Raw genomic sequence first — 27,719 nt, forward strand, 5'->3', positions numbered from 1 at the left:
CAGAGGACGTGATCGAAGTTTGAGGGCGAAGAGGTTGCAATTGGGCGGAGACCAGGGGTAGTTGGCAAGAATCAGCATGGAATTGACTGCTCTACAAGGACAACTTGCAGTTTTAGAAGCTGGATCGCGCGCGTGCAAGTAGCCGTGCTTGCTCCTGCTACCAAGACAAATTCACCATCCTCCGCTTTGACTTAGTTTTCCCCCGACTGTCCACAAAGCAGTTGAAGCGAGACAAGAACGTGCAGTTCGTCGAAGAGACTCATCGAAGCAGTCGCAACACCCGTGCCAAATCTAGCAGCCTCCTCAAACGTCATCTTACCTGGGACTCTGAGTAGTATATCGGAACTATACCAACACCACCACACGAGCACCACTTTGGTCTTTTGGGCCACGCCCCATACCCCACTTGCGTCCTTCTAGTGCGCTCCTAATGGAAACATATCGACACATATAGATCTATATTCCGACTCAACTTCTATGAGATCAAGACACAGGTATATCTAATTATTTGAAGTGGCTGTGTGTTTGTAATGACTGATTTTGTTTCTATTATACAGCAAGCTCTCCGTCCCAAGACCATCTCAGCGCTGGCTCACAACTAACGGAGACGGGTACTGTATATGCAGACCGTAACGGTAGAGCAGGTCAAATGTGCAGCGTTTGTCGAAGTCTCTCCAGCCGCTGCTGAACCTCGATCTCCAAATCACTCATCGCCTCTCTATTGGCATCTATACCCGGCTGGTCAAAAATGAAAGGGCCGTTTTCTTGTGATGACACCGGCAGAAGATGGGGCGACAAGTATAAAGCAACGGCTTGATGTTGGCGTTTGATTAGGTACGAGCAGAGCCTCAGAACCAAGACCAGCCTGATATCAGCTAGTGCCGCTACGTCCATATCAGCGTTGGCTTCAACGTATTTATGAGGCAGGGAGGAACTCCTCAGATCCACGTCGTGCTGTAGGACGATGAGTACTGCAGCATGGATATTTAGGAGGAGTGTGTTGCATGCGATAACAAGATGGCGGACGACGGTGCTACAGCACTGGCTCGGTCGGCGTACGTGGTTCGATAGCCCATTGTTGAGCTCGAAGCATGGGAGGTTTTCGCTAGTTGTCGATTCCATGGATTGCGGGGTGCTGCTTTCCCAGAAGTCTCTGTTACCAACTCGTTCAGTAGACGCTGTAGTGGACGTGGAGACTGTGAAACTATTGTAGGAGATGCCATTTTGTATGTCGACTTTTATGCCTCGTAGAATTTCAAGGAGGCGGTGGGAGGCGGAGAATGCGTTGTGTAGGATATTACCCATTGTCGTCGTTTCTGGCGATGGGCTCTGAAGACTGTCCTGAGATGAGAAATTCATATTTGCGGAAACATCGACGAGCCAGGCGGTCACCGATTTGAAGGCGACATCATCTATGAGCGGGCTTTGGCGTGAATAGTTGCGGTCCCTTGATTGGCATGATGACGCCACTGCTTCGGCCAAGTTGCAGCTTGAGCGATACAACGGGTAGAGTCGCGAGCTTAGCTGGGACAGCTGCGCGATACCAAATTCAGGGCCGTTTCTGTCAATTTCTATGCTGCTGTTGCTGTTTATATCAAAGCCACCATTTCCAGAATAGTGGTCATGCTCATTGAGGCGACGAGTTGGTGACAGAGGCCTTCCTCGCGCGCTACTGCTCACTTCGCTGTTTGGCGAAGAAATCGACTGAACGAAATTCGGGACATCATCCCAGACTACTGCTCCGGGATCAGTTTGGGGGTCAACAATGCTGTGCAGGTTTGAATTCTGGTGGCTCCCATCTATCAGCATATCGTTCCAGTTTAAAGGAGCTAACCATGGGCAAGTAGAGGCGTCCATGGGCCCAAACATTATTGTGTCGTCATTCACATCGACGCTTGTATTTGAATTGTAATTGTTATTGGTATTGACATTGGCATTGGTACTAGTACTGGCATTTGGGTTCGCATTGACATGTATGTCAGCTTTTTCATCGGCTTCGGTATTGGCGTTGGTATTGGAATTGGCAGAAGGAAGAGGTTCTCTTGGAAGTTTGCCCTGCATCACTGGAGAGACTGGCGTTATAGGCATGGGAGGCATTGGTTGAGGACTCGAAGCCGCAATCGATTCATCAGCCAAGCGGTACATGCTAGGGCGACCTTTGGGCAAGCTTGAGCTATACAGACACTGCGCCCCTTGGCGGATGCACCTATTGCATGCGCTTGTCTCGCGTTTGTTAACTCGTGTGCAACGAAGCTTCTGGCCATGGCATCGATTGCACGACTGTCGTCTTGGGGGCGTCGCCGAGTTCGAAGTTGGCGCCATGACATAAACGTGTAATCCTGCCAGTCCTGAGATAATTATGTGCTCAATTGTATCAGTACCGCTCTCCTGAGATATCGCGCCTAGTTTACTGTAAGCACTTAGCAGCCCCAAGGCTTATGTTGTGAGAAACAGTGCGCCAGTTAATTTAGATTCGTGGTGTGCAGTGCGGGCAGACTAATTATACCACCCGAGAGATTTTGTCGGACGAGTAATGAAATAAAAAGCTGTGCGAACGATGTTTCCGAGTTGACAGCTTGATTGACGACCCATAGCGAAGCGTTGCTATTTATGTGTCGTTGAGTTATCTGCGGAGCACTTCCAAGTTTTCCAGGTCACAACTTGAAGTGCTGTGCATGTAACCGCTGTCGATTATGGATGCGAGAACATGGAATACTGACGGGGTTTAATTTCACGTACATCTTAGAACATTCCATGAATATTTTAGAACAGCAGCATCTGCACGATTATTGCAACACTTGTCCATGGGCGTCTGCACGATTATTAAACCGGTATACGCGATCATCGAATCGGGGTTTAGCTCGATTCGAAATATCGTCTAATATCATCCACGTATTGCTTTTGATGTACACATGATTATTGCATTGGCTAGCAATGACTTCTACATATGTTGATCGAAGCACCAAGGGCAAACTCTAGTGCGTTGACTCGCACGCCTTGGAACTAGATGTTATAGGCTAAACAACACACCGTTCCTCTCTCTATATGTTGAGCACCAGGAACCAAGTAGGAACACGCACGACCTGAGGAGCACATAGCGCCTCTTGGGAACTTGAAATCATCTTACTGGTCGGTTCGGGTAATTAGTTCGAAAGCCAATGCTTTAGCGCACGCCACAATGTTTTGCAAATGCTACGATCTTTGCTTCATTCGTTAAAGCGTTGGTGGCGAGGCAGACATTGCTTGCTCCAGCATTCCACACGAGCGTATCTATGCAATTTGACTACCTCGTGGTCCAAGATGGACTAATCAGAAGGCAGAAAGTAAGCAACATGCAACGAATGAGCGGGTGATCTAAGTATGCGCCACTCCCCCACATAGTAGAACCTGCCTACATATTAAACCCACTTTAATAGAGTACAAAATTCTGGTGCTTTACAGTAGTAAGGCGGGACCACGGCAGCGTTACAGGAACAGGATTATACACATGAAGGCTCCACCCGCTATAGCTTATAAGTATGTTAGCGCTTTGAGGCCGCATCTCTAAAACCAAAAGGGGTCGCTTCCAATGCGACCTGGAGTGGTGGCCGCGAGCTTTGTGGCCTTCATGAATATACGAGGGCATACTGGGGATATAACAAGCTTATCCGAAGCCAACGAGGAGAGAAAAATGCCCACCTAATAGAATTTAGTTGCTCAGTCGCGAAGATCCTCGTGCGGAACACTCTTGCAACGTTGTATCTATTACCCATCATGGGCTACTAGCGGTTTACGGGGACCAAAGGGCTACGTCTCTCGTACATAGACCTGCTCATCACCAAGTGCAGTTCTATATTCAAGACTTGTAAACGTGGGATGGATTTTTCCCACTGTCATCATTACTCCAATTCGAAATAAGACTTTAGACACGGAAATGATGCAAGGAATCATCACCTTGGATATTAGGAAGTAGCGGGGACGCATCCACAGCTTAGATGCATATGATAAATATAATGATTATGACGGATTTAAGGTACCAAATGGCTCTTTTAAAGTTCTCCGAGTACAATGGTAGACGCCCCTTTCCTTCGAACTTCCATGACTATGTAGTCCAAGATATCGGTAGGTGACGCTACTATTAAAGCCAATGTTGCTGAGTATAATGCAGAGCTGCTTGAAAGAGACTCTGAGGCGGTGCGGAATTCTAGGAATGAACAGTCGGGTAAAGACTCAAGATGGACAGGCTAAGTTTATGTCGGCAGCCCAGGAGGTGAATCCACTGCTTACGGGAAATATCGTGCCAGGAGTAAAACATTTTGATTGCCAGGTATATAAATAACGATCCTACTCCTATTTACATACTCTAATATTATATCATTTATTTGAATATTTCCCGAGGTAGTAAAGTGTAATGCCACCCTTTCGTAAAAATAAACTCCACTACGGATGATAATAATTATAAACACTATTTTAATGTCAATATTAGCCCTACTCAAGACAGACTATGTCTAATGCTCTTATTTAGAAACATGAGTTTATAGTGATAGAAACTTACTTGAGAATACCATTCGTTGGCGGGCTTGCAAGTGTAAGGTGACTCGCATACTGTAGGACCTGTCCACCCATTACCACCACTGTAAATATAAAGGTTAGCAATATTATTGAGGCTGTCTACCAACTACTGTCAAGACTTACCATTGTCCCCAATGGGGCGAAGTTGGAGCACCAGGATTTGTGCCAGTTGATGTCGTCGTGGGCGGGTTAGAAGTGGTTGTCGTACCTGAAGGGGCAGTGGTAGTTGTTGCCGATGGAGGATTTCCAGAACCTGGAATACCAAACCATGCCAAATCGTCGTCGGTTCGTACAGGTGGGGTGTGGCCTACGTTGTTGCAAGAGATGCCTACCAGTTTCGTACCATCGCCGTATATCATTTTTGTATAGCCTGAGATGGGCGTATTTGCTACACTGTGATCAAATGATACCCCAAGCACATTGGACCACTGCTTCAACTGCTCGTTAAAATTCGCATAGGCCAGGGTTGTATCGACGGTCCCGTGATAACTGTTAAAATGCAGGTTAATCAAGAACTGAGAGGGGAGCGTTGGCAAACATACATAAGCAAATTTGGACGGCTTCCGGAATATCCAGGATAATATCCGCGGGCTTGATCGCCCCACTGCTGCGCCGTCTTAATTAAAGTTCCTCCGGAGCACTGACTATTCCAACCAGGTGACCCCGTAGTAGCGCCTGCGACATAGAAACAGCCATCCGGAACGCCTCCATAGATCACGCCAGCTTTGAAAATATCTGGATAAGCACCAGCCAGGACGTTGGTCATCATCGCTCCAGAGCTAGTACCAGTCATATATACTCTGTTTGCATCGCCGCCGTAATTAGCTATGGCGTATTTAACCATGTTTACAATAATCTGGCTATCACCACCACCATTGTGTGTAAGTGTTTGTGTTGAGGAGATGTCCCAGCATCCTGGATGGTTTGGGTAGATGACAATAAATCCGTATTTGTCCGCGCTTTGAGCATATCCCTGGGTTTGGCTAAAGTAGCCAGATCCAGTGCCGCCACACATGTGTATTGCAACAACGATGGGCGCCAAAGCGAGTTTGTTAGTTGGTATGTAGACATACATCGTCGGTGCTGTTGGTGTTGAGACAAAGCCGGTGACTTGCTGGAGGGATGATGAGAGGGCATTTACGAGTGGTATAGCGGCTATTGCAGCTATAGCTGTGATGAGTTTCGTGCCTGAAAACATACTGGCGACGTAGCTTTGCTGCTGCTTTGGGAATACTGGGAAAATTGTAGATGCTGATGGAGTTTAAAGAAAGAACAACTTTGCAGATGCCAAGAGGGTTATTTATATGTACAATGGTTAAAGTTTATGCTTATCCCGCATGTAATAGGCTATGTACGCCTCAGTACATATATCTGGATTCACTATATGGCTACCTCACTGCTAATCTAAAACAATGGTATTAGATTCCATGAATAGAAAGACTAAGCTACTTTTTTTTTGGGTCAACAGATCCTTATTATAATTTTAGCCTCAAAAATTCCCACAAAAGCCAAGGATTTCACGAGACATACAGGTACCCCGCACTTTCATATTTATTCGTCCTAGTTTATATTATAATTAACTTTGGGCTCTTATGCACCTAGTTTAGGCTGTGGATAACCGCCACCTTTTAGGAATATGCCAAGGTATTGCTAAAATATGATTGCTCTTGCTACATTGGTCCCAACAGTTAGACCACGTAGCATTAGGCACAAAAATAAATCGATCGATCCACCCCCCCCCCTTTGTAGTGTTTGCCCGTTTAGTTCTACAAATAATATTGTCTAGCAATGGTATTAGTTGTTAACGGCATATGCTACTCTGATATGTGTTGATATAGCAGCTCCCATGCAGTACAAACATGTGATCCTCATTACTTCCACCGGTTCACACACGTTTAAAATCAAACGACTGATGTAACACCAGCCTTCTCCTCAGACGTCGCTTCCTTGGTGATATTATCATCGCCGCGGTCCGTGATACCGATCTCAGTCTCGCCAAAGGAGTCAACGACGTTTTTATACGCTGGTACAAAGTTAACACACAGAGCATAGCTCCACGATGCAATCAAGAACACCATCGGCACAACCATAGCAATACCACTGCCTTTTGCATCTCCAACTGCGAAAGCTATTGGAGGAACACAAGCACCGCCCGCGACACCACCAACAATGAATCCGCTTCCACGCTTGGTGTGCCTGCCCAGACCACGCATACCGAGGGCGACAATAGTGGGGAAGCAGACCGACTCAAAGAAGAGAACCACGAAGAGCATGGCCACGCCAGTGTTTTCACGTTGAGTAATGACAGGACCACTGAAGACAATGCACATCGTCAAGAAGGCAAGGAATACCCAACGCGGCCGGACGTAACGCATGAGAGCACTGCCGACAAATCTACCCAGCGCAAAAGCGCCCTGAGCACCAGCAAATAACTTTGAGCTGGTAGAACTACTACGACCAGGCTTGGTATAATCAGCGTAGTTGATAAAGCCAGCAGCAAAGGCGACTTGTGCTCCCGTGTAGCAGAACTGCGCGAAGGTGGCGTGGAAAAGCTTGTACTGCTTGTAGAAAGGCTTGTCGTCGGCTTCTGTGTGCGTTACCTCGACCTGGAATGCCATATCTACCCAATGTTAGCTGATTTAGGCATATTGTAGGCAAAGTTCTGGGTCATGAACATACCCGCGTCGGTAATCTCGGGGATATCTGCAAAATAAAATGCTGTGGCCAAGAGGAGGACGAAGGCGGCGATGGCAACATAAACCCATTGCACATTGTCAAGGGCCTTTTCATCGCTAAAATTAAAGAAGACATATGAGCCCAGGACTGGCGCGACGACGGTGCCAATGCCGTTGAATGCTTGGGCAATGTTGATGCGAATCTCGGCGTATTTCGGCGGGCCGCAGACTGGACGCAATCACCAAAGTTAGCCAACCATAATGCGACCACAAAGTGTACAAGTACCGACCTGTAATGAATGGATTGGCTGCCGTTTCTAACGATCCCAGACCATTGCCAATGATAAAAATGCATGCGCAGAAGCCCCCAAACGAAGCTTTCTTCAACGCGGCAATGGCAAGAAGCGCACCCACGGCGTATAAGCAGAGGCCCCAAATGAAGACAGCGCGATAGCCATAATGGCGAAGGATCCAGGCGGCATGGCCGACGGAAGCAAGCGGATATGCGCTGAAAGTGACTGGTTAGCTTTTGCTGTGGTCGTGAAGATGTTGAGGGAGCATTTGCCAGTTGGTGGCTTTCGGCTCTCTTCATTAACTGGGTCTTCATTAACTGGGCTAACATACCCAAAGTAGGCGGCCTGAAGACCTGACGAACGCGCCTGGTTAATATTCAGGACGTTCTGGAAATGTTTGTTGAGAGTATCTAGCAGGCCGTAACTGAAACCCCAGAGAAAAAAGAGGACGGTGACGAGGCAGATGGGGAAAATTGACTGGCGTAGAGTCAGTTCCGCAGCTGCTGTACGGCGAGAATCGTCAGCCTTAAGTGAGCGTCTCTTGAAGAACCCTTCAGTGCCCATGATGGTTATCCGGTGAAGAGTACCAAGTCTGGTGAGGTAAGCTCCCAACAAGACGGTGTGGGATGCTACGGGACTATTATGATGTCTTCGTTTCTGTGGTATGAGGAGGAGAAGGAAAAAGCGGGAGGGCGAGGGTTTAAGAACAGTAGCAATTCTCGAGGTCTTGGATCGCGATCCATTTTGTCTCGCTGGAGACCCTGTCTTTGCGTCAATACGTTACCTCGTCCGAAGCTGTGCTTACGCAGGTCATGATCATCGGTTCCATCGGTGCAACCTCGGTCCCTTCTGCAGCGCGACCGGGCTAAAACGAAGCGACATTTGACTTAGATATACGGACCCATGCGCCTCACTCGACCTTGCGAAATTATGGAAAGGCGACTGATGGATAATTTGTATGGGATAAGGAAATCCACATGACGAATTTTCGGTGCAGCAAACACTTTGACCTCTTCGCCTATACCGCTTTGGAATCGGGTTTTTGTACGCCTCAATTACCCGATCGGTTCATTTTGATCGGCTTATTTACTTGATCGGCTTGGTATGCTTGGCGCTAACCTTTGGCGTCCAGGGTTCACTAGAGCCTGGTTATATAATGAGTTCAAAGAGGCTCAACATTTGGGTTACTAGTTCCAGAAAACGTTGTCAAAATGCAGAGGTAGTTCTTCGCTCTCATTACCTCCATTCTATCTAGTCTGAATTCTTTGGTGCTCTAACGCGTGCTCTAACGCTCGCGATTTCCACTTCTCATTTGGCAAAGTGCCGAAGTTCTGGGGCAATACCCCGCACTGAGCTATGTACGCCATGGCATTTCCCCGCCTTCCGCTACGGGAACCCCCTGGAACCACCCACAACCCTAACTCACACGAGGTTTGACATGACACGTCATAGCACAATTGGGTTTAGCTTCGTTTAGACGGCGCAGCACCCCAACCTCTTCTCGGGAGTTTCTATCCGCCCTCGCAAAGCTCATAGAAGAAGACAAACCCATGCCAGAATGAGCTAGGCCGGGAAGTGTTATTCTTCTAACTCATAATCTAAGGGAAGTATTATTGTGGTGGGAAATACTCAGACGCTCTCGTGAGACTGGCTTCGTTCCCAGAGGCCCGAATTATCGACCAGCTATATATTCATAGGTCAGGGGAGCCATTTGTAGTCTTTCGTCAGTAGTTAATGATTCCTGGAAAGATGGCGATAAAACGTGCGCAAACATAATCCAGAGGTAATCCGAACTTGATCTGGCCCGAGCAAACACTGTGCGCGGTCGCATGAGCTCAATCCGTAAACAGCGGGGATTACGACATTGCTGAGCTAACACAGCCGACATGCTGAGCGGGAGTGAGGAAAACACGTTAATTTTAAGTTTAATTTCATTTAAGTTCAAAATCAGTAAAGTTCGTAATTTCAGTCGCAGCGTTCACCGCTTTCAGGCTGTATAAGAGGACAGCTCTTCCCCCAACTGTTTCTCTCCACGCAACTTTCGCCATGGCACGCAATTTGTCTATCCTCCTCCTCTTTTTGTTGTGAGCTGCTCTTGCCCTACTACTCCTAATGACGCCTCTTCCTTTTGTGTCTTCCATCGCACATATCCATCCTCCGACACTATGACGCTCGTATACGCGGCTCGGCGATCACGGTAATCTCTTTTCCGGCTTGACAGTGCTGCACGTACTGAATGTCGGCGAAATGAGGCTTTTGACCGATTCCGCCGGCGAAACTATCCCCCATGACTACAATTACAGTTCGAACAAGCCCATCATTTCCGGCAAAGGAGTGCTCAGCTTTGCGTTTACCGACCCTCACCAGCTGCAGATCGCTTGCAGATCTCCCTTGTTCTGTTCAAATCAGCCTTCCGCATATTTCAATCGCCGCTCAGCCTATAAGGTCCAATCTGGCAACCGCGTGGGACCTGCTCATCTTGCGTCCGTATATATACGAGATACACCACCTAGTAGTGGTATATAATCTTCGAATCCGCCCTCAAAATGTAGTCCTATCCTGTCTTTACCCTCCTTCATTTTCTTCTTCATCACCCCACCTGCCTATTGCTGTTATAGCTAAGCCAATATGATTCTATCATCTTTGCTACTAGTTGGAGTTGCTCCTGCGTACTCCCTAGGCGCAATACTTTACGCTACGCACTATAGCGGAACTCTCAGTGTCCTGTCGCTGACGACTCAAGGATCTACCTCCAGTCTGAGCGTAGTGTCTAGCAAGAAGACATGTGGTAGCCAGCCTAGTTGGTTGACTCTGGATTCTGCGAATCGAGTACTGTACTGTCTTGATGAGGCAGACGATGGCGCAACATTGAACGCATATGCGGCGTCATCTTCTGGAGCTCTCACCCAGAGCGCACAAATCCGCATTGGTGGGGGCCCCGTCCACAGTACCCTATATGGTGGCCCAGATGGGAGGTCATTCCAGGTAGTTGCACATTAGTATGTTAACACACCTCCTATCAACGCTTCCTTCTAACATGTAAATAGTGGATCTGCACAATTGAGCACGTTTGCTTTGCCAATTAACTCAAAGTCTAAACCACTACAAAGCTTCAAATACACTATGGCCCATCCTGGCCCGAACGAAAACCAAGAAGCACCACATCCGCATCAAGCTGTGCTTGACCCTACGGGAGCGTTCATCGTTGTCCCAGATCTCGGTGCTGATATTCTTCGCATCTATTCCGTGAACAAAAAGACTGGGTTTCTCACCTCCTGTAATAATGTCACTGTTGCAGCTGGAAGTGGACCAAGGCATGCTGGATTTTGGAACCCTGCTGCTGGAACAGATGGAACGAAGTTGTTTCTTGGCAACGAACTGTCAAAGAGCGCAAGTGCATTTTCTGTGTCTTATCCGCAGAAGGAGGGAGGTTGTTTGACGTTGGAGTTAACACAAACTGCCAAACCGTATCCGCCAAGTCCACCAGCCAAGGCTGGTCAAGACGTTGAGGCAGTGATGGTCAAGGTACAAAATTCTTCCTAGCTTGTAAATTACAGCTATAGCGGGTGAAAGTTATGCTAACCTAAATGATAGGGCAATACGCTCACAATTTCAAACCCTACTGATAATAGGTTTGGATCCAATAACGACTCCCTAGCCGTCTTCTCGATTTCCTCATCAGGCACAATGGCTCTGCAGGATATGTCGCCCACATATGGAAGCTACCCGCGGACGTTCCAAATCAACAAGGCTGGCGATCTTGTTGCAATTGGAAATCAGAATTCTGGGACAGTCGTTATTGTGGCGCGAAATCCGACATCGGGAAAGTTGGGAAAGAAGGTTGCAAGTGTAAAGGTTGGGCCTCAAGTGACAAATGGAGACGGCGGTCTCAGCAGCGTGATATGGGATGAGTAGATTAGATGCTATATACAACGAGTTCGTGAGCTGTTTGAAATGTGGGTACACTTGGAATGGGCGGAATTTTTGAGATAAATAGAAGAATATGTGTTAATCCAACATACAGCCCCCGTGGTTACTTCTCTAGGTTTCTGCTGTTGTCTTCAAAACGTTGGCTGGCGTAGATGGTGAATCTCAAGACAAGATTCTGTCCCGAAAGAGAATGAGATCTTATACAAAAGCGAAAATGCCCATCAAAAGGCAGAAACTTCGATGAATAGGCTCCCTTAGGAGCCATCTGCCAACCCCCAAAAACGAAAATGTAATCGTGGTCGGAACTTAGACTAAATATGTAATTGCGGCATGAGAGGCCGTCTGAATGAGGTTGGTACATGCGACTTATGTTGTGATTTACCAAGTAACAGGTCCTGTGGGTCCGACGCGAATATACTGAGTCCTCAAACCTTTTATAGAGGCAGAGATGATGTAATCAAATAATAAACTCCATCGCAAAGGTCGAGGGTCTTGGTGTGGTGGAATACAGGATCGGAAAGAAGCCGAGAACCAACTGTCTGCATTGGCGTGTCTACACGGCGAGAGCTACAATGGCGGATCCTGCAAAATCAAATTTCTAAAGCAAGAAAGTCTATATTGAAAGTGAAATAAAAGGAGCTTCAATTGGATTACATATCACCTTCAACTAGACATTCTTATAACGCGTTATATACCGGCCGGCCAGTACCAAGCCGAAGCCAAATCGAAGGGGCGAAGAGCGGTCTTCACGTCACCCTTCGGCTCCCCGAGCTAGGAGTTCGTGCTTGACTAAATATAATATTCGTTGCAGTTATGAATTTACCAGCCGTGTTCGTCGTGGTTGCCAACGGTGCTCACTTGTACCTTCATTCCATTATTCCGTGGCGTTGAGCCAACGCCCAGGCACCGGCCCGCAACGGGCCTTGTGCTACCGCATAAGTTCGCATCCACCCCCCCTAGCGGTCGAGGGCTATGTTAGCGTCAGGGACATTCACATGCCAACCAAGAAGATCTGCATCTCAGATCCAAGATCGTCGACTGCGAGTTTCCACGAATGCACCGTACCATACTTAAAGTAATGCGCAATTGTCGACGATCAGGACATGCACTTACTCAAGCTTGCCCTGATCAGATTTCATGCTGAAGGACTCCATACCAGGACGAAGAAAGCCTTCCAGGGGCCATCGCTCTTGTAGTTCTGTAAGAATGATAGACACTTTAGTTTCATCCCCCCCCCGGAGTAAATTAATGGTGGTGCATGACATTGCCGGTCCCCCCCCCGGAGTAAATTAATAGTGGTGCATGACATTGCCGGAATCTCTACTGCGGATAAACACGAGGTTAAAGTCCGCGTCCAGGGTTCCATGAGCTACTTAGCTGGTCATAACGATATGAGGGCTTTATCGCTTTTATTCCACCTCTAATACCCATAAGAAATAAACTTCCGTACATCACGGGGTCATGTTCGTACAACGCTACAGATCGACGGTACTGAGCGGGGAAGAAGGTCGCCATTTCGGCGGGGTATTGCTTCCCGAAGCGGAGCATATAACGGGTGTAACGCCCTTCGATGAATACTTAAGCTTCTTGTCGATCGGTTAAAAAAGCTTACATGAGTGATCATCCCTCTGTTTCCCCACCAAAAGTGTAGACATGTTCTCAAATCCACGCCTAGAACGGGCCCGCGCACTCGCTTTTAGCCTCGTTGCTGCGAGCTCTCTCGTCGCCGCTGGGCCCTGCGATATCTACTCTTCTGGCGGCACTCCATGCATTGCTGCGCACAGCACCACACGAGCCCTGTATAGCGCCTATTCCGGCTCATTATACCAGGTGAAACGCGGTTCCGACAATACCACGACTAGTATTTTACCGCTTTCTGCTGGTGGTGTCGCCAATGCCGCCGCGCAGGATTCCTTCTGCGCCAGCACAACCTGCCTTATAACTATCATTTACGACCAGTCCGGCCGCGGCAACCATCTCCGCCAGGCTCCTCCTGGTGGATTTAGCGGCCCAGAATCCAATGGCTATGACAATCTCGCCAGCGCCATTGGCGCACCGGTCACGCTGAACGGCCAGAAGGCATACGGAGTCTTCAGTTCACCTGGTACTGGCTACAGCAACAACGCCGCTAGCGGCACAGCTACAGGTGATGCAGCAGAGGGCATGTACGCTGTCCTAGATGGATCACACTACAACGGAGGTTGCTGCTATGACTATGGTAATGCTGAAACCAACAGTCATGATACTGGCAACGGTCATATGGAGGCTATTTACTATGGTGATAGCACTGCCTGGGGCTCTGGCGCTGGAAGTGGCCCTTGGATCATGGCCGACCTTGAGAACGGCCTGTTCTCAGGAGTTAGTCCTGGCAACAACGCTGGCGACCCCTCGATCTCCTACCGGTTTGTCACTGCGATCGTTAAGGGAGAGCCAAACCATTGGGCAGTCCGCGGTGCCAATGCTGCGTCCGGCACGTTGTCAACATACTATAGCGGTGTACGCCCAAGCGTGTCTGGCTACAACCCAATGAGCAAAGAGGGTGCCATAATTCTTGGTATCGGCGGTGACAACAGTGTCAGTGCCCAGGGCACATTCTATGAAGGCGTGATGACCACCGGCTATCCGTCTGATGCCACCGAGGCCTTAGTTCAAGCCAACATCGTCGCCGCCAAATACGCCACCACCTCATTGACTAGTGGCCCAGCACTCACTGTCGGCTCGTCCGTCTCTCTACGGGTTACCACATCCTGCTGCACAACACGCTACCTGGCACACACCGGTTCCGTTGTCAACACTCAGGTTGTCTCGTCATCCAGCACCACCGCCCTCAAGCAACAGGCCAGCTGGACAGTTCGCGCCGGCCTCGGTAACAGCGCCTGCTTCTCTTTCGAGTCAAAGGATACCGCCGGCAGCTACATACGGCACTACAACTTTGCACTCGTGCTCAACGCCAACGACGGAACCAAGCAGTTCCGCGAAGACGCCACCTTCTGCCCGCAGACCGGCCTCAACGGACAGGGTAGCTCAATTCGATCATGGGGTTATCCCACTCGCTATTTCCGCCACTACGACAATGTGGCCTACACTGCTAGCAACGGTGGGGTTCACTCGTTCGATGCTGCCAGTTTGTTCAACGATGATGCGAGCTGGGTCATTGGCACTAGCTTTGCTTAAGGCCTGACACATCTCCTACCAAAGCATTGGCGCATCTTGTGTCTCAAGCATCAAATTTTATGAAAGATATTCTTTCCTTGACTCAATTGCTGACGTCGTGCTGGGGTAGGAAATGGTCCTCATAAAACGCAGTTCATGTTACAGAAGTGGCACTTTCGTGTCTTCAGTATGCGAAGAAGCTACATCACGTTCGTTAGCCTGCTTATTTATAAAACAAGAACACATTTCAGTAACAGTATAAATACTATGGAATATAACCTCGTATAATTTCTATAATCAGAGTAACAGTGGCTACAAACTCCCATCCGTGTCAACTGAACCCATAGGAAGGCAACACCTCTTTATTCGGATGGCACTTGGTGGTAGGGTAGTAGATCAACCTGACATATAGTATCTGGTTCCGGTAGAGTTCCATTCACACTGTATGTTGCAAGGTGCTGTGTTGCACATTTTGACACAAGATTGGCAGATGAGTGTCCGTATCCGTTAATCTCCAACACAACGCCATCCTCGAATATAGCACTCGTGTTATATGCTGACTGCGGAGGAGTATGCCCGTCGAAAGGGTTGGTGACAATCATCATAGGGTAATTCGTCGCAAGGTTCTCCAACACACCATCGTATCGCTGTTTATTATCGAGCTTCCAAGTCGCGCAACTCATGGCCGTCAAGGACGACATATCTCCCATGACACAGCTAGTATTACTAAGTCGGTCCAAAGTTGGCTGTAGCTCCTTGAGGCTATCTGATCAGTCAAAGTGTCACATTCGTAGTCCCATGTAGTGTTGAGCGAGATGCCGTCACATGGTGCCCATTTAACATTTCGCGGATGCAGGGGTACAGCGGCATAAAGGCAAGCCAAACTTGAGAGTAGATGTAACTGTAGCATCTTCGGTCCTCTTAGATAGAGGATTTGTTTCAATTTATTATATTTGAAGGGCTGATGTGCCTCTGGCCTTCGATGCGGAAGACATGTTTTTATAGCAAATTTTAGAGCTCCAAAGAATTCCTTTGGATTTCCCAAGTCCTGCCTGGAGATTGTTTAGAATAGAACAGATCGACAAAAATTAAAGATCGATGGTGACGTGGGCGCCAATTTTAGAGTTGGGGGTCCAAATTTGCTTGGCAGAACCGCCCCAGTGGTACTTTTTGCCAAATATGGCTAAAATATGGTCGGCTTTAGCCCTACATTTCGCGAAACGCGGACAGTCCCGCCTTATAAAATAGGATTCGTGATTTACGTGCTGGGCCTATATCATTGTGCACAGGCATAGCCTCGTACGTGTTTATTTACTTAGCATGAGTAAACTATCAGTAAGCTGTCGTTGATATTCTCTGGTTGTTGTGTTACGGTCAAAATATTTGTTCGTTACAACAACATGATAGTTGTTGAGGCTGGCTTCAAAAAAAATTATGGTTGTTTTGGTCTCCTTATGTAGGTAGGAGAGATGCGTTACCACCGGGAGCTTCGACGGTGAGTTCAACTACCAAAAAAATATGAGTACTCCAAAAATATAGTGTTCTTAATCGAGGTGATCCTCGACTCGCAGATTGCGGCTTCTGTGGATCGAACACAGTGCCTCCAGATATCGGAGCTGAAGTTGTCTTCAGTCTGGCGCTCTCCCAAGTGAGCTAAAGCCGCCTTGGTGTTTGCCTCAGCTACAAAATGCTAGATAAGACTGATAATTCGATTTTTATGACTGCCCGTATTTACAGTTTATATAGCATTTGTTATCTCTTTGATTTGCATTTTATTATTATTGTATTTGTTTTTAGTAAGGCAAAAAAAAAAAAAAAAAAAAAAACTCAATTCAATAATAACTATTCCTTGATATTTGACTTTTAATTATAACTTTTTAGAGAACATTTAATCTATTATATAATATATATATTTATATAAACATGATGGCTTCTACACAACAACTTATTACCATGGGCTTAATACCAGCCAAGTTTGTAATAAGCAGTCCGTTAAGACCCCTTCTCTTAGCTCAGCCGCAAGCACGACCAAACGCATAGCCTCCCACGCACCTAAACTTGGGGTTACGATTAGTTTTAATGGTGGTATACCTAGGTAAAGGACGGCTATACCCCTGTCTAATACCACTCACTTTGCGCAGAACCTCGTCTATAATAATGGAGTTATACACGATTTGAATCGTGACAGATTGTGGTAGTCAGGAGAGTAAGGTGGAGCATACGCAGATCATTAGCGGGGCATAGCCGCCTCACATATTGCTTGGTATGCGTTTGTACTCTTGCTAGAGGGTAGGCAATGCATAAGACATAATGTACAAAAATGTCATATCGAGAGGCGGCTTCACACTGTCTGGTTTCTGAGAAGCATGGCAAATGGCCGACATTAGCTATCTTGGGACTGAGTGCGAAGTATTACAACGAAACTCTTTTACCCATCCACCCAGCCGCACAACCACACTATTGCTGCCTTGCGCCCTTGCATATGAATTATGTGAAGTCTCTTCCCTTTTTGGACGCAAAAGGTTTCTAAAGCCTAATGGTAGCAATTGCAATAACCGGTGAAGAGCTGTGACCGGTAAAGAGTCGTGACCGGTGAAGAGATTGTGGAAATTATGTGGCGTGTCTAGGGAGCAACAGACACCTATGAGGTGAGGTGTGCCACCCTCTCATTAGGAGTCATAAGTTTCATCCAATCAGTAGCTGCTGCTATGCGCTAGGGGCAACCTTTACTGTGTAAAGAAAGCCAGTCTGTCTGCCTGAACATGCTCTCATAAACAGCTCCGATTCGCTGCTTGAGTGACCTGTGTGTGCAAACGCCACAAGATCGATCTGTTTATTCCCAATAGTTTGTTCCATTCCTCTAGCTCTTGCTTTTCATTTATCGGGGTCGGCGCTAAATCTGACATGTCAAGAATGCGTTCCACGTTCGTCTAGTTCATTTTTGAGACTGTACAACAGGGCTATGAAGTTTTAGAGTTTTAGATACTTCCTACTGTATGTAAATAAGACTCTTTTATAAAGCAAGTGTACTTTTTATTTCCTTAATTTCATTGGTCAGGTCGCAGCCTAATGTGAAAGCTATAATCCTCTGGTAAGTTAACGTGAAATGGCGTACCTTGGATCATGGCAAGCCGCTGCATTACAAAGCCTATCAGGAACGAGCTGTCTGCACTGTGATCTGTGATATCTGGCACACTTGATTTACCCTGTCAAAAGGCTAATCGAGACTAGTGTTTACATGAGGCTGGTTGAATGCAAGACTGCGTCTCTATAGAAGAGTCGCGTTTCCCTTTCCTCTTCCGTCAAGTCTCATTTCATTGCACACACGGCATTTCATTGCGCATTGGAGGCGCATATCTAAGCATAATTCTTTCAAACGACTGCCACTATTATATTTACGAACAGTTACGACTTGAATATTCATGTAACTCTCTTTTTATTCCACACAAGAACAGAAGATATAGGAGCAGAACCACCCTTTGGTTTTTATTCCATACTCCAGCCACAAATGAACCCCAACCAGTATTTTGGCCCACACATCCCGGGTCGGACACACACATGTACGTTGACATCCCTTCCAGGTCATTTTCTTTGAGTAGCCCTTTATGATCTGATATTACTTCTCACTTTTACACCTCAACTACAAACCATTGCTAAATGTTTCCGTATTAAAGACACCCATCACGGCCCCATAGCCTACGTCACAAACCAAACGAGAGAGGTTATGAGTCCAGGGACCATAATCGGCATCCTCAACAATTCCCCCATGGCACGAGCAGCGCCCAACCATGCCTACCTGTCCATTGTGACCTTGAGGTATCCACATGGAGGCTTTCAAGTCGTACGGTCGCAAAACCAGGGTGCCCGTATGCAAGGCCAGATGAGGCAAAGGCCGCCAATGCAAAGACAGCCACAGTACGATGATCGGAATGATGGGTGCTGCTGTGGTATAATGTAAAATTAGAGCCAAGCATTGTTTCTCAGACGGTCACCATACGTCGGTGGTGGGGAAAATAGGGATGTATTGAAGAATTCGGAGTGGTGGATTGCGATGCATACTTCAACTTGCTACTCATCGGTCACGCCAAGTGCAAGGATCCCATCAGACAGTTTCGTGTAGGACTGCCATGGTGTTCCTCTCAGGCCAATAAAGTTTTGATCTGGGGTTTTTAAAATATGGAATCGAGTAAGGGTGGCGAGAAACACCCATTTACGTTGGGAGGCTGATGAGTGAACCCAAAACTCTATTTCCATTACACATTACATCTCTATATATCAGCATCTATCAACCACACCACCCCTTCCCACCATCTATGCCTCCTCACCACCAACCACTCTACCTCTTCCCCTCCGGCCTCCAAACCATAGCCCAAACCCTCACCCCCTCCCCCCCCTTCTTCAGCAACCCATCCCCCCCCACCCGTCCCTCCCCCATAACAATCTCCCTCACCTCCTCAAACCCCAACCTCTTATACAACCTCCTACTCCCCCCCGTCGTCGCCTCCAACCACACCGTCTTCCCCTCCCCCTGCGCCTTCCTCAACACCTCCTTGACCAACTCCCCCCCTATTCCTTGCCCCTGATGCGCCGCCGCCGTGCCGACGAAGAAGATGTAATACGGGTCTTCGCCTTTGCGTAATCCGGCTTTGCGGGCGGACTTGCAGGCGCCTTCGAATTCGAAGAGCATTTTTCGCACGCCGCGGAGGCCGAGCTTGAGGAGGACGGAGGGGAGGCCGGAGGGGAGCATGGTAAGGGGGTTGTCGATTGAGGAGCCTGGGGGGAGGAGGACGATCGTGCTGCGCCATGGGTGACTAACGGCGACCTTGCCGCCCTTCTGCGGGCTACCGGAACTAGGGACCGAAAAGGGAGGGTTGGAATCCAGCTCATCGGTGTGGTAGAAACTCCCCTTATTCATGCCCGCCGCCGTTAGGAGGATGGTGAAGTACTTGGGGAGGTAGGCATTGCGCTCCTCCCGCGTTAGGCCATTGAGGAAGTAGGTGATGAGAGGGTCGGTCTCGAAGATTGGGGCGAGGAGGGTGACGGCTGGGTGGATGAGTTCTGGGGGGTGTGTTAGACGGGGTTATAATTTTGGGTGTTTTCTTATTGGGCAAGAGGAGGGGGAGGGAAAGGGCGGATGGTGGGGGGGTTGGAAGTGGGGAACGGGACGCGCCTTTACCGCCTACGGAGATTTGGAGTTTTCCATCTTCCTTCGCTGGCGCGGTAGTAGTGGATGGACCATCTGCGGCTATGGGCGGGGTGTCAAGCGATACGGCCATGGCGGGGAAGTTTGATGGGGAAGCAAGTGGTGGCTTTTACAGCGGGAGTGGAATTTCTCGGCGGTGGATAAAAAAATATCAAATTGAGGAGATTTGGAATCGAGAATTAAAGAATTGAGAATTCTGATGGCTGACGGCTGACAGGAGGCTGAAGTTGAAGGAGGAGATTATATATATATCACGTGATATAAGACGCGTATATACTGACGCGGCGGGACTGACAGCCAAGAGAAACTCGGAAATCGGAGGTTATGGAAATAGGCCACGTGATATAAAAAATCCCCTTTCGAACGTTAGAATTATTTTGCAAGAAGGATTTGTGAAATTAATATAACCGTCACGTGGTGTAAGAGTCATGAAATTAACATATCTGTCACGTGGTGTAAGACGGGCTTGGCCGTTGCAAAACTTCAGGGTTCATGATTTTCCCCCAGATTTTGAGAAATTTTGGGGAGCGCGCGCTCGGCACCGTGCGTTGCGTGGACTGCTTGGCCCCGTGCGCTTTTTAAGGGTTTCTGGGGGGATGCCGAGGCATGGCATGGGGAAATGAGGGGCCGTTCCGGGCGATGCGGCTGAGGGAGCGAAATGAGATTAGCGATCTGGGAGGGAGCGAGAATCCGGGGAAAGGGATGGAGCGAGCAGGCAGGTGACTGTGTGTGACTCAGGTGACTGACTTGATTGCGGAAATTTGGTTTTGGATTTAGCTTTTTGTTGAGTTCTAAGTTTGGTGAGGCTTTAACACGAGTACGGGGTATGGACCACAAACCCAAAAAGTACCAAGGGGCCACGATGCTTCTTTTGCGCCGAGGTTTGGTGTAAAGTCCAACAAAGAAGGTACACGCGGAGTAGTGTGCTCCCTTTGATGGACACGTTTTAAGGCCCTGTTTAGAAAAACAGCCGAGACGAGAAAAGCCACACCATGGGGATCTCCCGAAGATCCCAACAGGTCACAGGCTGGAAAATGAAGCTCACGATGGGTCGGTGCACCGATGCGCTGGTGCACAAACTGAGTCATCACCTGATTTACCGCCACCGCCTCTTGGACCGCGGAATGCTGAAAAGGGGGAAGGCGTTAACGCTGCCAAGGGCGTCCAGATCGCGTCTTTACTTTACGATGCAGCTGTAGAGGAGCAAGGAAGCAAGACCAAGCACGACCAAGACTAAGACCAGGAGTAAAACAAGTAGCAAAGTAAAGTAACCTTGTAGTATACTTCGTACCTCTCCAATCCAACGTCTTTGTCGTAGTGCGTGTGAGCGTTTGGAAAGTAGAGTAGAGCCCAGGCCCAGACTCAACCGCCCGCTTACCCACGGGACCACCAGCGCTCCCCCTCCGCACTCCCAGTAAATGCCTCTCATGCCTCTCATCCCCCCAGAAACCCAGCATCCAAGCGGTCCGCCCTATTTTTAGTCACACTGCGTCTCCCAAGTCCCCTCGTACTCTGCGCACCCAAGCAGAGAAAACAGAGAACAGCTCATAAAAACTCAACTCACCGGGCCCGCACTAGTCCCACAACGGCACTAGCGTAAGAATATTCCAAGACCTTCCAAGACTCCCAAGCACCCGCTGACCTCGCTAATTACCCCCATTTTACCTAATAGTGACCAGGATGGCAACGACGAGGGGGCTGGATGCGCGACAGTGAGGGCAGGAGAGGCGGTTGTGAGGGCGCATGGCGAAATCTCTGCGGGCGTGGTGATGGGGAGTGGATGGCGTGTGGGTCTTGGCGGCAGTCACGGGGAGGGAGGAGGGGGGGGCGATGGAGGGATGACGGGAGGGGGAGGTGAGGGATGAGTGAGGAATGAGGCGATGAGACGATGAGAGACGGCGTTCAGGGGGTTGATGGTGAAGTTGCAGTGCAGGTACGGCGCGTGGTTTGTAACTGCACGATTTGCACGCTATTTGGGGCGGTGGAGAGAGGTAAGTTTGTAAAGTGTCTAGAGCGTGCGCAAGTGTATGCGGTGGATTGGAAGCTATGAGGGTTTGAGGGTTTTTTGGAGTGGTTTGGTGATCATGAGCACCGTCGGCATAGGAACGTGAGGGCGTTGATGGGCTGGCGACGATGGAGAGGGGTCAGGGGCAGAATAGCGGTGGGTGGGTGTACAGTACGGTGTGTGTTAGTGTGTATTTGTGAGTGTATTTTGTGTGTTACTACGTGTATTTGGCTATTCTCGGTGTACTGACTGTACTGAACTGTACTGACTGTGCTGAGTGAGAGTAAATGAGAGTAAAGTAAATAAAATACACTCTACGGAGTACTGTACTGTGCTCTCTTAACCTCAATGTACCTTTTCTTGCCTTTCTCCGTTCCACCGCTTGTACACCTTCATGTACCTTCTACTAGGCTCACGTACCTTCTCAAACTTTCTACTACATTTTACTACATTTTTCACTCTAGTCATCGCCACCACACCCCATACTAATATCATACTATACCATACTATACCACACTATTACTCTACTCCACGCTCAGTCATCCAAGCAAAGCCTTGACAAACCTCACACACTCCTCAACCCATACGCCAATGATCGCCAAGTCAAAAATACATCATCGGTACTTGCCCCCCTCCAGTACCCTCTCGTACCAGACAACGTTTTCCTCGGCGTGCTGCCCCAGGCGACGTGACTGGATTTGAGTTTTGCGTCATGGCCACAGCACCGAGAGACTTGTCTCTCTCGCTCTTGGTATATAGTCTCACTAGCCCCCTCAACTCTTTCGTGCCTGGATCATTATATTCTCTCTGCCATTATAAACAGACGACCTTCTTCAGTCATCGTATTGTTGATCGCCAATTCGCTTCAACTATCATCTTCATCCTCACGCCGGCTCTCTCATACGCACCGGTTCTAAGACACGCAGCTTACCCCTGCCCATCAACGATCGACTCGACCCATTTGCCACTTCAAAATCACGTGGAAGCCCCCAAGGTTACTCATCGACTCACCTCACGTGAAGACTCAAACACGAAGCTTTCATATCACGTGGAGACCATCACGTGATACTCCTTCTCACATTACAACAACAACCCACACAACCGCCATCATGGCGTCGACATCAACAGCGAGCACCTCCACCCCTCCCCTCGCCGAAACCCTCCTCGCCCTCCCCATCAACACCCAGCGCCAATCACCCCTCTACGCGCTCCCCCAAGAGATCCGCGACCAAATCTTCGCCTACGCACTCACACCCTACACCCCCAAGGCACCTCCCCCACCCCCAAAGCCATCGGCGCTCTACCCTTCAACCAGCGCACCGCGCCCGCGCAAGCCGAACCCATGGAACCCTATCCGCGCACCCTACGACATCAACACCCCCTACTCACGCCCCGGCCAGCGCGCAAAGGTCCACCACCCCACGGCCCTGCTGCTGGTCAGCCGCCTCACACACCTCGAGACAGCGCATATGCCTGTCCCCTTAGCGACACATACTTTCTACGCCCCCCCTTCGAGCGGTCCACCAGATCTGTTGGCGTCACCGGAGTACTTCGCTCGCATGAGCCCGGCGCAACAAGATACCGTTCGCCGTGTTCGTGTGTTTGCTGATGTGGCGTGGTTGCTTAAGGGGGAGTTGAAGGACATGTGCGCGCATCCTGCTATGCGTGGTGTCACCGACTTCTCCCTCGTGGTTCGCTGGTGCGATTGGCGCGGTTGGGCATCGAATGAGGCGCTTAGCCTTGCTAGTCGTCCTCTGCCCTTGGTGCAGGTTGAGGAGGAGGAGGAGCGTTTACAAGACCCGGCCGAGCAGGAGATGGAGTTCTCTGCGCCACCAACACCAATGGCCGGTGTCGAGATGGCTGATCCCATGGGGGCACTTGCCCAGGAGGGATGCGCCGATGCCCAGGAGGCGCTCGAGGCCGCGATGGCACAACTCCCGAACTTGAAGTCTGTGTCCCTCTCCCTTGAGGCACCATACGTCAAGTCCGATGAGCTCGAGGCGCAACTCTCAGCTGCGCGCGAGTGGACCTTCCACCTCGGCGGCAAGGCTGCGAGGGAGGAGGAGAAGACCGTCAAAGGCGTTGTCTCTAGCGAGGCGGAGTGGGAGGCGCCCATGTGCGCATGGAGCGATTTCTGCGCTCACTGCGGCGGTGGAATCGGAGATGATAAGGCTTGCGAGGAGCGCAAGAGGCGCAGGTGCCGTGGTCTCGGACCGAGAGTCCTTGGTGGTGTTGTGAGGTGGTGCTGATCGGATCAGACCATCTGTTTTCCTGTTGGCTTCGGCCGTTTCTACTGCGGATTTTGCGAGGTGCTTGTTTCTGGAAGCGACAAAAAAAATTATGGGCTTGTCTAATTGGGGGACGAACGGGATTTGGGATTTGTTTTTATTTTAATTCAGCGAACGGGATAAGGGAAAGGGAACAAACAAACAAAAAGTGCAGCGAATTAGGAAGGGGGGGTGATCATAGTGCATGAGGCCCCTGGCGACCCTGGGAGAGAATTAGTTAATACACACATCACACATACTTTGCATAGCGCCCAGGGATGGGAATGGGAAGGAATGGGGATATAGCATAGCTTAGCATAGCACCCAACTTCGGATGGAAGCGTCTGAGGACGGATAATAAGATACCATAATTTTTTTACCACACTATCATCTCTCAGCATACTTTGTGATTTATCGTGCAGCATACCATACTACATAGCTATAGTAACCAGTAGCTGTCATTCGTCATACGCCTGTCAGAGTAGAACAGCACTAACAGCACTTCCGCAATCCTACAGGGTAAGACTTACATCCACGTGAACGCACCCCCTACACCCTTCTAGCATTCCTTCTATGCAAGTAGCCGCCTCCTTCGCGCCCCTCTATCCCGACCCCGAGAGCTGTACCCCGGATTTCTCGTACCCTGGACCCCACCTCAGCTCCCTTCTCCATGTTTTCATTTGGGCCATGGGGTAGGGGATTTCGGGGAAAGGATTTGGGTAGTGCGGGGAATTAAATGCAGCGAATGCGGTGATATTGGAGATATGATAGATGTGATCGATGTGATCGATGTGATAGACACCTTGCTTGGTGAAGTCATGATGGTATGTGTACTTGGCGAATATGAGTACCGCAGCGTTAATCTAAAGTGCCGGAATTCGCAGGCATCCCGCGCGCGCCCGTGCATATTGCTTAATCCCCCACGTTTATTAGCCTCTTCGCACTCTTCACTTCACAAATCATCAGTAAGTAAAACACGCATTTAAATACCGTAAATAGCGACAGCGTACAACATAAAATACCATCAAAATAACTCCCAGTACACCACAGCCCAGCAATGAGGCTGTAATCGTATCTCACCACCAACACGTGCGCACCCTCCACGTCCCCTCGGTCCTCATCCGGCTTAAATCCCCACCAACGACCTTAGCGCACCCGGGGCCACATTTCTCAGATCGTCGATCTATTACCCGATCTAGCATTCCTCCCCACATTCGTCGCGAATAAGGACCCGTGAGTTATGACCGCATTAGGATGAGAGTGATAACTGGTTAGGAATGGACGTCAACGTTACACTTGGTGCGTAGGATGTTGCGAGCTGGAAGTGGTGGGAAGGTGTCGGGGGTCGGGGGGATGGGGACCGAGTGCGGTTGGGGGGAGGTGGAATTACTTATTGGGAGGGATGGGATGGTTGTTTTGTTGTTTTTGCATCTTCAATTGATGTTGAGATTGTGACTACGAATATATTGAAGGAAAGGAATGTAAAGAGAGAATTGGCGCTGGAATTGATAAATCAACGTCATTATATTGACGGTTTGCTCTGCCGCGTTTTTGGTTGATGTGAGAGCTGAGCTGAGCTGTTACACACGCCTTCGTTGTCAACTGTCGGCGTTGAAACACCTACGACACACCATAATTCACACACGCAAGAGGACCAAACCACCACGATGGGTACAAAACAGAGACTCAAGGGCGTCTTCAGTCGCAAAATCGCCGTCGAAGACAACACCATAACCTCCGCCGCGAACCTCACCCTCCGCCAATCCATCATCCCCAATCTCCTCGGTACGCCTATCTTACCACTCCCCCCCGCCCCCCCCCCTCTCCCCGTCCCTCCCAACTAACACCCCCCAAGTAACAATCCTCTTCTTCCTCTGGGGCTTCGCCTACGGCCTCCTCGACGTCCTCAACAGCCACTTCCAGCAACAACTCCACATCACGGCTTCCAAAGCCTCCGGCCTCGCCGCCGCCTACTTCGGCGCCTACTTCCTCTGCCCCCTCACCATCTCGGGCTGGATCCTGCGCCGCTACGGTTTCCGCGTCACTTTCATGTCCGGGCTCTCCGTGCTGGCGATCGGATGTCTACTCTTCTGGCCATCCGGGGTAAAACGCTCATTCGGCGGATTCTGCGGGAGTATGTTTGTCGTCGGCGCCGGTCTATCCACGCTGGAGACTGCGGCGGATCCGTTCCTGGCGATTTGCGGACCGCCGAGGTATTCTGAGATTAGGTTGAATCTAGCGCAGGCGGTGCAGGGGGTGGGGAGTTTCGTGGCGCCGTTGTTGGCGGCGAGGGTATTTTTTCGGAATGCGGAGTCGGAGGCGGGATTGAAGAATGTGCAGTGGACTTATTTGGCTGTGGCGTGTTTTGTGGCTTTGTTGATTATTTTGTTTGCGGTGGTGCCGATGCCGGAGATTACGGATGCTGAGTGAGTTCCCCGATATCTTTGAGAGGAAGGGGAGCGGTCAGTGCTAATGGAGTGGTAGTATGGCGGAGCAGGAGACGGAGATTGTGGGGGAAGATGTTGGGCCACTGAGGAAACAGTATAATCTCTTCCTCGGTGTGTGGAGCCAGTTCTGGTATGTTGGCGCGCAAGTCGCCATTGCCGGTTATTTCATCAACTACTGCAAGGAGGCTGGCAAGACCTCTGCACAGGGATGTAAGTCTCCAAACCCCTGAACTCCCATCCCGTTCGCCCAAACCCAACTAACACCACCCAGCCGACCTCCTCGCCGTCGCCCAAGGCCTCTACGCCGCAAACCGCTTCATCGCCGCGGGGCTCATGACTATCTCTTTCTTCAGGCCGCGCTTCATGTTAGCGGCCTACCTAGGTATGTGCGCAGTCTTCTCCATCGCTGCTATGAACACCCACGGCGATGCGGGGATCGCGCTTTTCATCATGATCTTCGTGTTCGAGTCGTGCTGCTTCGCTACCATCTTTACGCTGGCACTTAGAGGGATCGGGAGGCATACGAAGAGGGGAGGGAGTTTCTTGGTTTCGGCGATTTCGGGGGGTGGTGAGTTTTGTACTCCTATTCTTGACTTATCTCACCACGTCCCATTCATGCGCTCCCCCCCAAAAAAAGGCAAAGCTAATTCAACCCCCAGCCGTCGTACCCCCAATGATGGGCGCGGTAGTAACAGCCCACAATGCTCACTTCGCCATGATCATCCCCTTCATGGGTTATGTTCTTGCCTACGCCTTTCCAATATATGTTAATTTCTTCAATAAGGACGCCATGGACAGCCATCGCGAGACGGACCTGAATGTTGTCCCCCGTGAGGATGCGGGTGGTGAGAAGGAGGCGGGGGTTTCGGAGGAGAGGGAGAATAATGCTGTGCCTCCGGCTTATGCGGGTAAGGAATAATGTATATTTGTGAGATGGATGGAGCTGGGGAAGTGGGGAGTGGGTCATAGTAACTGTTAGCTATCGAATGAAGGAGAGTTATATTATCCTCCACATGCCTTTGCTTATTATTAGTCTGCCCCATATTGCATTGCCACGGTTTCTGAAGTAGTAACTTGATTTGACAGCGCGCCCCATTTTCTATTTTACAAGTGAGAGACGGACGTACCATGCCGAGAAATGAGTCTATCACATAGCGCTGCCCATTTACGCTTATTGATCGTGCTGATCGAATAA

At 49.4% G+C, this 27,719-nt stretch overlaps 9 protein-coding genes and 1 non-coding gene across 10 annotated transcripts; 4 read left to right on the top strand and 6 right to left on the bottom strand.

Moving 5' to 3' along the window:
* Nucleotides 1-645: 645 nt before the first annotated feature.
* On the bottom strand, nucleotides 646-2,473 carry VE01_10210 (uncharacterized protein; the record flags this gene model as incomplete). The annotated part of the gene is made up of 1 exon (XM_018279615.2): nucleotides 646-2,473. The coding sequence occupies exon 1, from the start codon at nucleotides 2,320-2,322 to the stop codon at nucleotides 646-648; it is 1,677 nt and encodes a 558-aa protein (XP_018125494.1). The 5' UTR covers nucleotides 2,323-2,473.
* A 2,014-nt stretch (nucleotides 2,474-4,487) lies between these two features.
* Nucleotides 4,488-5,749, bottom strand: VE01_10211 (uncharacterized protein; the record flags this gene model as incomplete). Its single annotated transcript, XM_018279616.1, has 4 exons — nucleotides 4,488-4,493; nucleotides 4,535-4,613; nucleotides 4,675-5,040; nucleotides 5,094-5,749. 4 exons carry the CDS (start codon nucleotides 5,747-5,749, stop codon nucleotides 4,488-4,490), a joined length of 1,107 nt encoding a protein of 368 aa, XP_018125493.1.
* Nucleotides 5,750-6,283: 534 nt separating this feature from the next.
* Nucleotides 6,284-8,274, bottom strand: VE01_10212 (uncharacterized protein). Its single transcript, XM_018279617.2, has 4 exons — nucleotides 7,851-8,274; nucleotides 7,517-7,734; nucleotides 7,231-7,455; nucleotides 6,284-7,171 (listed from the first exon to the last, which is right to left on the bottom strand). Exons 1-4 carry the CDS (start codon nucleotides 8,081-8,083, stop codon nucleotides 6,453-6,455), a joined length of 1,395 nt encoding a protein of 464 aa, XP_018125495.1. The 5' UTR covers nucleotides 8,084-8,274; the 3' UTR covers nucleotides 6,284-6,452.
* Nucleotides 8,275-10,147: 1,873 nt separating this feature from the next.
* On the top strand, nucleotides 10,148-11,434 carry VE01_10213 (uncharacterized protein; the record flags this gene model as incomplete). The annotated part of the gene is made up of 3 exons (XM_018279618.1): nucleotides 10,148-10,518; nucleotides 10,567-11,044; nucleotides 11,114-11,434. 3 exons carry the CDS (start codon nucleotides 10,148-10,150, stop codon nucleotides 11,432-11,434), a joined length of 1,170 nt encoding a protein of 389 aa, XP_018125486.1.
* A 1,498-nt stretch (nucleotides 11,435-12,932) lies between these two features.
* Nucleotides 12,933-14,705, top strand: VE01_10214 (uncharacterized protein). The gene has a single exon (XM_018279619.2). The coding sequence runs from the start codon at nucleotides 13,103-13,105 to the stop codon at nucleotides 14,621-14,623; it is 1,521 nt and encodes a 506-aa protein (XP_018125491.1). The 5' UTR covers nucleotides 12,933-13,102; the 3' UTR covers nucleotides 14,624-14,705.
* Nucleotides 14,706-14,868: 163 nt separating this feature from the next.
* On the bottom strand, nucleotides 14,869-15,706 carry VE01_10845 (uncharacterized protein). Its single transcript, XM_059464293.1, has one exon. It carries the CDS (start codon nucleotides 15,310-15,312, stop codon nucleotides 14,965-14,967), a length of 348 nt encoding a protein of 115 aa, XP_059320276.1. The 5' UTR covers nucleotides 15,313-15,706; the 3' UTR covers nucleotides 14,869-14,964.
* Nucleotides 15,707-16,174: 468 nt separating this feature from the next.
* VE01_10215 lies at nucleotides 16,175-16,265 on the bottom strand (the record flags this gene model as incomplete). The annotated part of the gene is made up of 1 exon: nucleotides 16,175-16,265. It is a non-coding gene; the product is annotated as a tRNA-Phe (tRNA).
* A 2,199-nt stretch (nucleotides 16,266-18,464) lies between these two features.
* On the bottom strand, nucleotides 18,465-21,595 carry VE01_10216 (uncharacterized protein). The gene is made up of 4 exons (XM_059464133.1): nucleotides 20,645-21,595; nucleotides 20,553-20,582; nucleotides 19,773-20,450; nucleotides 18,465-19,660 (listed from the first exon to the last, which is right to left on the bottom strand). The coding sequence occupies exons 3-4, from the start codon at nucleotides 19,876-19,878 to the stop codon at nucleotides 18,939-18,941; spliced, it is 828 nt and encodes a 275-aa protein (XP_059319252.1). The 5' UTR covers nucleotides 19,879-20,450; nucleotides 20,553-20,582; nucleotides 20,645-21,595; the 3' UTR covers nucleotides 18,465-18,938.
* Nucleotides 21,596-22,600: 1,005 nt separating this feature from the next.
* On the top strand, nucleotides 22,601-24,460 carry VE01_10217 (uncharacterized protein). The gene has a single exon (XM_018279621.2). It carries the CDS (start codon nucleotides 22,920-22,922, stop codon nucleotides 24,057-24,059), a length of 1,140 nt encoding a protein of 379 aa, XP_018125492.1. The 5' UTR covers nucleotides 22,601-22,919; the 3' UTR covers nucleotides 24,060-24,460.
* A 1,071-nt stretch (nucleotides 24,461-25,531) lies between these two features.
* Nucleotides 25,532-27,443, top strand: VE01_10218 (uncharacterized protein; the record flags this gene model as incomplete). The annotated part of the gene is made up of 5 exons (XM_018279622.2): nucleotides 25,532-25,862; nucleotides 25,933-26,503; nucleotides 26,562-26,734; nucleotides 26,796-27,092; nucleotides 27,184-27,443. Exons 1-5 carry the CDS (start codon nucleotides 25,745-25,747, stop codon nucleotides 27,441-27,443), a joined length of 1,419 nt encoding a protein of 472 aa, XP_018125490.1. The 5' UTR covers nucleotides 25,532-25,744.
* Between the last annotated feature and the right edge of the window lie 276 nt (nucleotides 27,444-27,719).

Source organism: Pseudogymnoascus verrucosus (assembly GCF_001662655.1).
Source record: "Pseudogymnoascus verrucosus strain UAMH 10579 unplaced genomic scaffold scaffold_76, whole genome shotgun sequence".
Classification (NCBI taxonomy): domain Eukaryota; kingdom Fungi; phylum Ascomycota; class Leotiomycetes; order Thelebolales; family Thelebolaceae; genus Pseudogymnoascus; species Pseudogymnoascus verrucosus.

What these genes read in the sequence shown, in the direction of transcription:
- VE01_10212 (XM_018279617.2), bottom strand. Translation starts at nt 8,083, where the DNA reads ATGGGCACTGAAGGGTTCTTCAAGAGACGCTCACTTAAGGCTGACGAT. An exon ending in AGCCAATCCATTCATTACAG is followed by an intron (nt 7,456 to 7,516) that starts GTCGGTACTTGT and finishes GATTGCGTCCAG; the next exon opens with TCTGCGGCCCGCCGAAATAC. An exon ending in CCCCGAGATTACCGACGCGG is followed by an intron (nt 7,172 to 7,230) that starts GTATGTTCATGA and finishes AACATTGGGTAG; the next exon opens with ATATGGCATTCCAGGTCGAG.
- VE01_10214 (XM_018279619.2), top strand. Translation starts at nt 13,103, where the DNA reads ATGTTCTCAAATCCACGCCTAGAACGGGCCCGCGCACTCGCTTTTAGC.
- VE01_10845 (XM_059464293.1), bottom strand. Translation starts at nt 15,312, where the DNA reads ATGGGAGATATGTCGTCCTTGACGGCCATGAGTTGCGCGACTTGGAAG.
- VE01_10216 (XM_059464133.1), bottom strand. Translation starts at nt 19,878, where the DNA reads ATGGCCGTATCGCTTGACACCCCGCCCATAGCCGCAGATGGTCCATCC. An exon ending in AATCTCCGTAGGCGGTAAAG is followed by an intron (nt 19,661 to 19,772) that starts GCGCGTCCCGTT and finishes CACACCCCCCAG; the next exon opens with AACTCATCCACCCAGCCGTC.
- VE01_10217 (XM_018279621.2), top strand. Translation starts at nt 22,920, where the DNA reads ATGGCGTCGACATCAACAGCGAGCACCTCCACCCCTCCCCTCGCCGAA.